The sequence below is a fragment of the Zalophus californianus genome, chromosome 12 (genome assembly GCF_009762305.2).
Source record: "Zalophus californianus isolate mZalCal1 chromosome 12, mZalCal1.pri.v2, whole genome shotgun sequence".
Taxonomy (NCBI): domain Eukaryota; kingdom Metazoa; phylum Chordata; class Mammalia; order Carnivora; family Otariidae; genus Zalophus; species Zalophus californianus.
Window position 1 is genome coordinate 93,585,555 of NC_045606.1, and position 12,726 is coordinate 93,598,280.

Here is a 12,726-nt window from a genome sequence, read left to right on the forward strand (position 1 = left end):
CACAGAGAACAATCAAGAAAACTTATGGGACAACTCTAGCATTACAGAGTTATTAAAATAATCATCAACATGATAAATGCGGCAGGCGAGGCAGAGAAAACATATGTATAACCAGTGCATAAAAGAAACAAATGGAACGGGAAAGTTGAATATTTTCTTACAGGTGGAAAGGTTCCTGAAATTAAAAATAAAAGACATATCTCTAGATCAAGAGGGACAAACTATCCCTGGAAAGAAAGTTCAGACACTTTACGAGTAAAGAATCTACAGGGATCTAGAAATCAGACACTTCTCCAGACCATCAGTATCAGAAGACAGCAAAGCAATACTTACAGCATCCCGAAAGAAGGAAAGACTGCAGAACCTTCTACCTGCCCAGAGGAAAGGTGACAGACACATACGATTAAGGGCGCAAGGCCTCAGGGAAGGCAGCACCCATGATCCTTTCATGGGGGATGGAATAAAGCGCTTGATGGCAAAACCCAACCAGCCAAGAAACAAATGCAATCAGGAGCTGGGGAACACAGCAAGCCACAGCCAAGCCGTGGCCATGGTGGTACACATGGAACCGAGACCACAGAAGAGTGGGAAGCAGGATTATAGAACTAAATACAGACTAGGTCTCACCATATGTAAGAACTGAGATGTGAACCAGGGCAGAGGAGCTGAGAGGTGGTAGATAAGATGGCCGACTGTGTCCACAATTGAAACACTGAAAACCACCAGTGATGCTTATGCTGAGAATATATGTTATTTCTCAATAAAAATAAGAATGACATCCTATCTTTGTGGTTTTCATAATCTTTTTCCTTAACTTTGAAGGAATATTTCAAGAAATAATGTACCTTATTGTAAAAAAATAAAATTCACTTGAAGTTTGACAATTCCTTCAGTTTCATTGTTCTTTTCCTCTGATCTCTATAAGGAAGATTAAATTCAACGTATTTCAAACTAGCCTGCTATGTGATAAAGTTAAATCCTCATAAAGCATTAATCCTATTTTTGTAAAACTATTTCTGTTTTAGAATGGCATTCACTGAATATTCACACAATGGATAGCTTGGTGTTAAAATTTAGAAGGATTTTTAAAAAAAACTCATTTATACTTTTATATACATTTTAAATAATTAACCTTTTTACCCATAAACAAATTTCATGTTCTTTCAAAGATGACCAAGCAAAGACTTATATAAGAAAATTAAAATGATAAATTTTAAAAGTAGAGGGTATAAAAAACGTATGCAAGGGTATGGTGCCAAGTATATATATATATTTTTTGAAAGTATACACATACGTATACCAGAAAAGAGGCAGAATGTGCCAAAATTTTAATAACGCTTCAGGGATTAGGGATAGATTTCTCTGTCAAAATCTGAAATGAAATTAGAGTAATAAAAAAGTGTATACAGTCATGAATAGTTTTGCTGCTTCGGTCAAAAATTCCTTTCCAATTACCACAAGTAGTAATAAAAACCCCAAATAATAAAGGATTAGGCTTAAGAAGAGTTTACAGTCTGTTTGCCTACCTGGGGCAAGGAGGTATTTCCTGCGGCTTAGGGTAAACAAAGATCATGTAACTGTCAGCAGATTACATCATTAAACAAAACTGACGACAGTGTTAACACAAGCGAAGGCAAACCCACCCTGCTTTCCCTGCAGTGTGCAGAATCTTTAGGACAGAAAGGCCACCTCCTGAGGTGTGAAATGTGGCCATGGAGGTTCGTGGAAGACCATCCGCCTCGCTAGCACACAGACTTCATCTCAGAGAGCTCCTCACCACCCCCCCGGAATTGGCATAGCCCCGTGGCCTCCCCGCACACGAATGCAAGCCACGTACCGAACCTGGTTCTCCAGGAAGTGCATGTACCGGTAAAGCAGGGTGTAGGACGGAGACAGGATGCCCACAGACTTCATTCGGGCGCCTCGCTCCAGCTCACTCTCCACAGGCATGTTGGCGAAGCAGGCCAGGCCAAAGAACGGCCCCTTTCGGAAATAGCTAGAACGGATCCAATGCGTAGCGCGGCTCACAATCAGAGAGAGAAATTTTGTTTGGCTTTGTTTTTTTAATTTGAGATGCAGTCCGGAGGAAAACAAGTAACGGTGTCCAGGGCCTGAAGATGGATTTTTAGAACCACAGGGGAACACTGGTCCAGGCCACTCAACCCCACAGACGAGACAACCGAGGCGCAAGGAGATTATGGGATGCGCCGAGGGGCAGCCCACGGGAGCCAGGACTTGACATTGGCAAGCCTGCTGCTCAGCCGCCCAGACCACGAACATATCCCTTCTCCTCTCCTGCAACACAACCCATGATAGGGAACCAAAACAAAGATTTCTCTTCAGACCCGTCTGGAATGGTACTGTTTTATGAGCGTGAACCACATTGGTTTTTTCCCTCACTTCCTGAGTCCCTGATACTTTTAATAGGGTGAGGACCAGAGCTGTCACTTTATTCCTTCCCCTTTCTCACACTTGTCCTGGTGGCAGCCCAGTGAGAAGATTCAACCTCGTTTGGCCCTACCCTGATGTTCTAGCTGTCTGTCTTCCTCACACGGATCTTAATTACACAGCACTATAAACCGGCCTGACTTAAAGCTGGAATTTCAAGTTTTGGCACAACCATGTCTTAAGGCAACCCAAACTGAACTGAAAGTCCATTCTTGCAATAAAGCCAAACCTCAAGCGAGGTCCAGTATTTTCCCAAAAGGGAGAGAACCTCTGATAGTTAACTTTTAGGGGTCATGAAACCCATTGAGAACCTAATGAAAGCTGGGGACCTGCTTGCTAGAAAACGGATGCAAACACAAAACCACACGTATATTTCCAGGGCATTTCCACACACCTTTGGAAGCCTCCCTGAGGAGAGCCCTTATGCTCTAGGGAAAGTATGAGTGGAGAGGAGAGGAAATGATACAGAGAAAATTTACATTCTGAAATACTTACATGAAGTCCGATTGAATTTTATGGGACCCACTGGCCATAGACTTGAACTCAACACCTTCAAGGTCAATATCTTGAGGCAGGCACCATTCCACCATGTTCCCTGCAGGGGGAAGGGAGGATACAAGTTAAAAGAAACAAAGTCATTCAAAGAAGAGGGCCTTGGGCTGGAGCTGAGGGCATATGGCTGCCCAATACACGTGCTGCTGACTCGGCCACCAAGATGCTCAAGTGGGTCATCTCATCCACCACCTGCATGCTGGCTGAGTTCCCCGGTTACTCCAAAGCGCCAGGAGACCGGCCTTAAAGGAGCCTTCCATCTCCACCTTGAGATGAGCACAGTCTCCTGTCTAGCAAGGATATGGTCTTTGGTGATGTCATTCTGCTTAATTACTTCCAAACCTCCTTCCTTTCACGGCCTCACTTCCAAGGGCATGTTTTTACCCTCTCCCCCCATTTCCTTTCCTTAACCCCCGCACCCCCCCCCACCCCAGCCCTGAGATCTTGCTCCATCTTGTCCTTCTACAGCTACTAACTTTGACAAACCTCAAACTCTGTATTTTGATTCACATTTTCATTGACCTCTTTGTGGCATTTGAGAATTCCTCAAAAATTTCTTCCTTGTTTTCCTTGATTCCAATGATAGACTACTACTTTGGTTCTTTTCCTACTTCTCTGATCTAGGTAGTTGTTTCCTTCCCCAACTCTTTCTCCTCTCTCCCCAGGCGAGGCCCACATCCTAGGTTCAGCCATCGGTTCTTTGCTTCCAGAACCTTGGGGCTCATTCACTCATCACTAATTACTGAGTTTCTACTGAGCTAGATGTTGGAGCTACAAAGTCAACTAAGACATAGTCCCTGACCTCAAAGAGATTAGAGTCCAGGGATAAACAAGGAGACCAGATGATTACACTTCCAGGGGATAAATGCCATGACAGAGGGGAACGTGGGATTTTAGAATGAAGCAGGCATGGGCATCCATCAGACTGAGGGAATCAGAGATACGCGCAATTAACAGTGTTACCCAGAGACTTGACAGAACACCATGGAATATTTCCTACTATTTTCTTACATATTCAAAAATTTTCAAAGCAGAAATACTAAGCTACGTGTGAGATTTCACTTTTATTTTTTTCCTAACAGCTTTACTGAGATACAATTCACATACCATACAGTTTACTCACTCAAAGCAAACAATTCAAGGGAGAGTTGTGTAATCATCACATTTTCGACTTTCTCCCATTTTTACGTATGAGGAAACAACGAGACCGTAAGGGAACTTGCTTCGTCACCCCTAACCAGCTGAGCGGGTGCCCTGCAGGGGCTGTCAGGAGCTGAGGGGCCTGGCCTGGACTCCCTGCATGAGGCTAGACCGGTCACCTGGCGGTGGATGGTGTAGCAGTTAGACACGCACCTGGGCTGGGTTAGACTTGGCTTCAAGGCTTGGTTTTGCTACAAGCTGTGCAACCTTTGGTAAAACCTCTTGGGAGTCTTGGTTTCCTCATTGCAACATGAGGGCAATTCAGGAAGTGAGGAGGCTGACTCACCTGTAAGATCGCTCCCAGCTACTTAATTCCCAACTTCAGTGATGGGAAAAACATAATTAAAAATAAATTCTTGAGTATCCAGTACAAGAGGGATCCGAATTCCCTGAAGACAGAGGCTTGCATGCTTCCCTCGTGCTCTGAGCACCTGGCACAGGTCTCGGCGTTCCTCACTGACTGGCCTTGGCCAGGTGGGACAGAAATGCGTGAAATGACCCTTCCAAAGGCGGAGGAGGGTGGGAAAAGTTGGGGGATGCGGGGGGCAGCGGAAGCAGCAGGCCGTGGGATGGTCTGCCCAGGAGTGGACGGCGGCCCTGTGAGTGTAATGGGGTGGCAGGGATTGCGGGGTTTTCTTTTAGAACAAACTTTCGTAGACATGAGAAATGCCATCAGGAATGCAGCCAACAGCACTTGCAGATCATTGCCTGGAACATCAGCGAGGTCGCGAATCCAGTCTCCAAACATGGCAGACAGCACAGAGGGTTACCCAATCCCATATTCACAGCCTAAGAGCTTTCAAGTAGTTTACTTTCAAGAGAGGAATCATGAATCTGACTAATAGTGAGCTAAAACAAAATGCATGGAAAGGCAAATGAGTATTTTATAATACAGGCTAGAAGGATGTTGTGTGTGTCTGGGTTAAAGACAAGAAAAAGCACAGCGCACTCTGAAAGAGGGGTGAACTTGGGGATAAAGGTAGTCCCATATTTTCCCCTTACCATCCAGGCCCACCGTCTCCAGAGTTCAGTGGCTTTCTGCCTGTGGAGTGCCTCAGGACCCCCAGGGAACTTGAGAAGGTACCGGGGCCAACCCCAGATATACAGGATCATGGTCCCTACCTCGTGACACGTGGGCAAGTCTGCTGGTGAGCTCCTGCTTCGGCCTCTGTGTATACGGTCCTAACCCCTCACGATGGCAGATGGCTGGCCTAGGAAGAGACAGCCTGGGACAGAGCTGTGATGCCCCTCAGGTAGACTCTGTCCGCCTCCCTCACAGAACCTGCTTCCTCTCCCTGAGCTAACTGCGTCTCTTTCCTCCAACCCGGCTGGTCCATGACTGGTTAAAACTTTAACTGACCTCAACTTTTTTACTGGAAGCTAAGTACAGAAGAGCACACAAGTCTTAATTACCCGGCTCAGTGACTTTTCCCAACAGGCACATAGCTGTGTAACCAAGCACCCAGATCAAGCAGCAGAACAGCATCTGCACATCAGAAGCCTCTCTCCACAGGAACTGTTATCTTGACCTCTAACACTGTAAATTAGCTTGGCTGCTTTGAAATGTATATGGACACAATCATAGTTTGTACTCTTTTGTGTCTTCTTTTGCACAATACTTTTTTTGCAAGATTCATTCGTGTCGATACACAAAAGCAATAGTCTGTTCATTTACTCCTTCCATCCTGTGCATGGAACACAGTGGCTATTTAACTGCTGATGCACATTTAGCTTATTTCCAATTTGAAGCTATTACAAACAGACCGCTGTAAAAATTCCTATGCTTGTCATCTGGTGAACACACGTGTGGTGGCTTTGTAACGCGTCAGCCTGCCTGGGCTGAACCATGCTGCTCAGAATTCCCTTCCTCGTATGTTTCCTGGTGAGACAGGCAATGCGGAAAGGAAGCGGTACGCATAACGTATTCACTCAGACGGCTGGTCCAGAAGCGTCGGGCACCTCACGTGCACTGTGGCTCATCTGCAGGCCACCTCGACTGGGGGCGGGCGGTGAGGTGGCAGCCAAGCCTGTAAATGCTGGACCCACCCCTGGATCCTCTCTCACCTTCTCTGACTCCTAAGCCAGGTGTGTGTTTAGTTCCGTAACGAAGGGCATCAGCTTCATCGGGACACCCACATCATTAAAGCTGGAGGCAGACTGACCTGGGTTCCTGTACAACCTCATGGGTGTCAGCTTCTCTCCATCTTCCCAACCATACCCTCTTCTTCCATGACTGCCCGCCCGGTAGAGTTCAAGCTCCATCATCAGGCGGAAAGACAGCAGCTTCACACAGCCTGTCTAGCCAGCTCCCACAACTGGGTAAGATCAAATTCTTGCAATAAATCCCTTCAGACATCTCCTAGTGGTTCTGTTTCTTTGATTAAACTTTGACTGACATAATATGCACACATTTCTGTTGACAACATCCCTAGGAGTAGAACTACTGTAAAAATGTCTACATCACTAGAAACTAAGAAACCTTCAATAATTCCCAAAGCAGTGTTTCCCAAAGCTTATGCTAATAGGGCTTCTGCGAAAAAGAAAACAAATTTTTAAAAAGACATCTCGGCCAAATTATCTCAGGTTAAACAAGGATAGACACACTTCTCTACTGCAGAACTTCTCAGAGGCTTTAATACGTTACTCTGCATTGTGAATTTCTGAGACCTTAATGTTTCCAAAATTTTTTGCCCAATAAACCTATTTTTAAGAAGCATCCTAAGGGAATTTTTAACCTCGGGAAACAAACTGAGGGTTGCTGGAGTGGTGGGGGGTGGGAGGGATGGGGTGGCTGGGTGACAGGCATTGGGGAGGGTATGTGCTATGGTGAGCGCTGTGAATTGTGCAAGACTGTTGAATCACGGATCTGTACTTCTGAAACAAATAATGCAATATATGTTAAGAAAAAAAAAAAAAGAAGAAGAAGATATCAGGAGGGGAAGAATGAAGGGGAGTAAGTCGGAGGGGGAGACGAACCATGAGAGACGATGGACTCTGAAAAACAAACTGAGGGTTCTAGAGGGGAGGGGGTTGGGGGGAATGGGTTAGCCTGGTGATGGGTATTAAAGAGGGCACTTTTTTAAAATAATTTTTATTGTTATGTTAATCACCATATATTACGTCATTAGTTTTTGCTGTAGTGTTCCATGATTCATTGTTTGTGCATAACACCCAGTGCTCCATGCAGAATGTGCCCTCTTTAATACCCATCACCAGGCTAACCCATCCCCCCACCCCCCTCCCCTCTAGAACCCTCAGTTTGTTTTTCAGAGTCCATCGTCTCTCATGGTTCGTCTCCCCCTCCGACTTACTCCCCTTCATTCTTCCCCTCCTGCTATCTTCTTCTTTTTTTCTTAACATATATTGCATTATTTGTTTCAGAGGTACAGGTCTGTGATTCAACAGTCTTGCACAATTCACAGCGCTCACCATAGCACATACCCTCCCCAATGTCTATCCCCCAGCCACCCCATCCCTCCCACCCCCCACCACTCCAGCAACCTCTAAGAGGGCACATTCTGCGTGGAGCACTGGGTGTTATGCACAATGAATCATGGAACACTACATCAAGAACTAATGATGTAATGTATGGTGATTAACATAAAAAAATTAAAAAAAACCTAATGATGTATGGTGATTAACATAACAATAAAAAATTTTAAAAAAAGAAGCATCCTAAGGGACTACTTTTATAGAAGGCATTTTTTTTTTTAATATGCTAGTATACAAGAGGATGCAAGTTGACCTCAGTCAGTATCCACTCTTCCTTTCTTACACAGAATATCCTATATTTAGCCAGGCACGTGGCCTTTCAAATGACAACTATGTTTCTCAGTACTTTCTTGCATGTAGGTAAGGCTACATGAGTCAGTCCTAGCCAGTGGGATCCGGACAGAAGTGAGGTGTCTAGTTGCCAAGAAGTACCTCAAAGGGAGGGAGTATGCTGCCCCTTCCTCCATCCTGCTGCCTGGGATGTGGATGTGGTGACGAGTCGTCACGAATCTAGGTCCCCGGATGAGCCCATGGATCTGAGCCAGCCTTTCCGCCCTAGGCCAGCTATCTCCTGTTGCATGGAAGAGAAATCGACTCCTATGTTGATGAAGCCGCTGTTCATTTGGGTGCCTGGGATTCACGGCCAATTCCCCATGTTACTCAATACAACTGACCTGTAGAATGAAGCCCCCGTTCCTCAGCCTGGTTCTCAAAGCCACCATCCTTGCTCCTTTGTGCCTGTCTAATCCTCACTGTACAGAAACTCAAAGACTCAGACGGAGGGAAATGACATCCTGGTAGTGACATTCTTATCTTCTAGATGGATGCGAGTCCCTCAGGGGAAAGTTCCATAGGGGCGGGCTGGTGGATCATGGAATGAACACCTGCTCCGGAACACAGCTCTGGGAATAGTTCTCTTTATCTTAAAGGAAGGATGCTTCTGCTGACACACTCCTTCAATGAAAGGAAAGTAGATGAAGCTACTCTGGTCCTCACCCCAGAAAACATAATCACTGTCTAAGATGTCTATCTCCACAGGAGAAGGGACTCCTTCAAGACAGGAACTTCGCTTGTTTATCTTCAGATCCTAACACAGCACACTGCTTAGCCCAGGACTGGTATTAAAAATAATAATAAAGAGGTGCCTGGGTGGCTCAGTCGTTGGGCGTCTGCCTTCGGCTCAGGTCATGGTCCCAGGGTCCCGGGATCGAGCCCCGCATCGGGCTCCCTGCTCGGCAGGAAGCCTGCTTCTCCCTCTTCCACTCCCCCCTGCTTGTGTTCCCTCTCTTACTGAGTCTCTCTCTGTCAAATAAATAAATAAAAATCTTAAAATAATAATAATAATAAAAGAAAGAAAAACAGCTTTATTGTGGACAGGCATTTTTTTAAAAAAGCTAATCGACGAATTAATGTTAATCACCTTAGGGGTAATGATATTGTGGTTATGTAAGAAAATGTCCTTCTTCCTAGGAGGTTTATACTCAAGAATTTAGGAGTAAAGTATCATCGCATCTGCACTTACTTTCAAATGGCTCAGGGGGAGAAAAAATAAAGTATTTCTGTACATAGTCAGTTCTGATATGATGCTTGCTGAATTAGTGTCAACACAATTGAGATATGAGAGAACAATCTGAGCATAGGGAATTTCACATTTCCTTATGCTATAGATCCAAAGCAATTTCAATCAAAATCCCAACAAGTTATTTGTGGAAATTGAAAAATTAATTCTAAAGTTCATATGGAAAGGCAAAGGCCCCAAATAATCAACACAATACTGAAGAAAAAGTCAGGAGGACTGACACTACCCAATTCCAAAACTTAGTATAAAAACTACAGTAATCAAGACAGTGATTAGACAAGATTAGACAAACAGATCAAGGGAACAGAATACAGAGCCCAGAAACAGACCCATGCAAATACAGTCAGCTGATCTTTGCCAAACGAGCAAAAGCAATACAATGGAGAAAGGATAATCTTTTCAACAATGGATGTCCACAGGCAAAAAACCAATCTAGATACAGACCTTATATCTTTCACAAAAATTAATTCTATATGAATAGTATACTTAATTGCAAAATACAAAATTATAAAACTTCTGGAAGGTAACACAGGAGAAAATCTAAGTGACCCTGTGTTTAGCAATGAGTTTTTTAGATACACCAGGAGTACAATCCATGAGGAAAAAACTGGGAAGTTGTACTTCATTAAAATTTAAAACTTCTGATCTGTGGAAGACACCATTAACAGAATAAAAACAAGCCAGAGACTGAGAGAAAATATTTGTAAAAACATACTTGATAAAGGTTTAAATCCAAAATATCCAAAGAGCTCCTAAAACACAACATTAAGAAAATATAAACACCCAGGGGCACCTGGGTGGCTCAGTTGGTTGGGCGACTGCCTTCGGCTTGGGTCATGATCCTGGAGTCCTGGGATGGAGTCCCACGTCGGGCGCCCAGCTCAGCGGGGAGCCTGCTTCTCCCTCTGACCCTCTTCCCTCTCGTGCTCTCTCTCTCATTCTCTCTCTCTCAAGTAAATAAATAAAATCTTAAAAAAAAAGAAAATATAAACACCCAATTTAAAAAATAGACAAAAAAAAAATCCTTAAAAATGTGTGTGTGTGTACACATATATACGTATATATATGCGACTCCTGATCTCAGGTCATGAGTTCAGCCCCACACTGGGGGTAGAGATTACATAAAAAAATAAAAAAATAAAATCTTTTAAAAAAATACATATATATTCTTTTTTTTTTTAAGATTTTATTTATTTATTTGAGAGAGAAACAGCATGAGAGGGGAAAGGGTCAGAGGGAGAAGCAGACTCCCCGCCGAGCCGGGAGCCCGACGCAGGACTTGATCCCAGGACTCCGGGATCATGACCCGAGCCAAAGGCAGTCGCTCAACCAACTGAGCCACCCAGGCGCCCAATACATATATATTCTTTAAATAAAAATAAAAAATGGATGGGCGCCTGGGTGGCTCAGTTGGTTAAGCAACTGCCTTCGGCTCAGGTCATGATCCTGGAATCAAGTCCCACATCAGGCTCCCGGCTCAGCGGGAAGCCTGCTTCTCCCTCTGACCCTCTCCCCTCTCATGCTGTTTCTCTCTCTCTCTCAAATAAAATAAAATCTTTAAAAAAAATAAAAATAAAAAATGGATGAAAGATTGGAACAGTCATCACACCAAACAAGATCTACAGATGGCAAATTAGCATAAGAAAAACATGCTCAAGGGGCGCCTGGGTGGCTCAGTCGTTAAGCCTCAGCCTTCGGCTCAGGTCACGATCCCGGGGTCCTGGGATCAAGCCCCACATCAGGCTCCCTGCTCAGCGGGAAGCCTGCTTCTCCCTCTCCCACTCCCCCTGCTTGTGTTCCCCTCTCTCGCTGTGTCTCTCTCTGTCAAATAAATAAATAGAATCTTAAAACAAAGAAAAACATGCTCAAAATTATATGTCATCAGAGAATTCCAAATCAAAACAACAAGATTCTACTATACACCTATTAGAATGGTCAAAATCCAAAACACTGAAAGCACCAAATGCTATGTATAGCAATGGGAAATCTCATTCATTGCTGGTGGGAATGCAAAATGGTACAACCACTTTGGAGGACAGTTTGGCAGTTTCTTACAAAACTAAACATTCTTCCCACACAATCAGGCAATCACACTCCTTTTCACAGTTATCGAATGAGTGAAAGCTTATGTCCACACAAAAGCCTGCACATGAATGCTTACAGCAGCTTTATTTATAATTACCCCAAACTGGAAGCAACCAAGGTGTCCTTCAACAGGTGAATGGATAAACAAACTGAGGGACATCCAGACAATAAAATACTATTCAGAAATAACGAGCTATCAAGCCACAAAGACATGAAGGCACCTTAAGTGCATATTACTAAGTGAAAGCAGCAGTCTGAAAAGGCTACATACTACATAATTCCAACTCTGTGACATTCTGGAGAGAGACAGTAAAAAGATCAGTGAATAAAGAAGGATGAACAGGTGGAGCACCGAGGATTTTCAAGGCAGTGAAACTATTTCTGTATGATACTGTTACAGAGGATACATAACAGTATGCATTTTTCAAACCCACAGAACATAAAACACAAAGAGTAAACCCTAATGTAGACTATGGGCTTTAGTTAACAATTTATCAATACTGGTTCATCAATTGTAACAAACATCCCACAGGAATGCTAGATGTTAATAATACAGGGAAACTGGGTGGGAAGGTGGTATAGGAACTCTCCCTACTTTCTGCTCAGTTTTCCTGTAAATCTGAAACTGGTCTAAAAAAAATTTAAATTAAAAAAATAAATAGACGAATTAACCTAGGTTAATTACCCTAGGATTGGTAATGATATTGTGGTTATATAGGAAAATGGCCTTATTCTAAGGAGATTTTTCCTCAAGTATTCAGAAATGAAATGGTACGCCTGGAACTTATTGTCAAAGAGTTCAGCAGAAAAAGATAAGCAAACCTATCTACATAGTCAGTTCTGCTATAATGCTGGCTGAATTTGTTCCAAAGCATTTGATACATTAGGGGACAATTTGATTACAGGGGATTTCCTGTTTGCTGATTCGTGATTTTGATCACAAGGGTCACAACGTGAATGCTGAAAACAGCACCCAGCTGAAATGAGCCACAGAGAAATACACAAAACGCACCCCCTTCCACACCTCAAGCCCTCACGCGTTACCCGAGTTCACCGTGTTAGGAGCTGCGCCTGCCATTTCTAGGGTCACTACTGTCCATCAAATGTCACACAGCCCTGCTTCCATGTCACTATAAATCACAAGCTCAACCCTTCCGACAACCATCTTCATATGCAAAGTCAAGTCTTAAGGTAAAGTGCCATACTTGGAGTATTTTTGTATTTCTTAACTAGTTACGGTATATAAAATTGTCCTACCATTTGTATTAGGTTCCCATCTTTTTTTAAACTTGTCACTGACAGTTTCTGAGTGCTGTGCCCTGACCCCATCTTCTATATAAATCTTGTGACTTTTGCTGCAAGTCTTTAAT

General features: G+C 43.7%; 1 protein-coding gene across 8 annotated transcripts in view; it reads right to left on the minus strand.

Annotated features, from left to right (window-relative positions):
* Positions 1–12,726, minus strand: part of DENND11 (DENN domain containing 11) — a 47,680-nt gene that overhangs the window by 26,179 nt on the left and 8,775 nt on the right. For 6 of the 8 annotated variants that reach the window (XR_004819452.1, XR_004819451.1, XM_027573741.2 and 3 more), the window contains exons 2-3: positions 2,944–3,043; positions 1,838–1,996 (exon numbers count right to left, since the gene is read on the minus strand). Coding sequence is in view for 6 of the 8 variants with exons in the window: in XM_027573740.2 (XP_027429541.1) it covers positions 1,838–1,996; positions 2,944–3,043 (259 nt within the window). In the remaining 2 variants the exon portion in view is untranslated. Of the gene's footprint in view, positions 1–1,837; positions 1,997–2,943; positions 3,044–5,322; positions 5,498–12,726 lie in introns of those variants that run through there. The other 2 variants (XM_027573742.2, XM_027573739.2) reach the window with 2 other exon arrangements.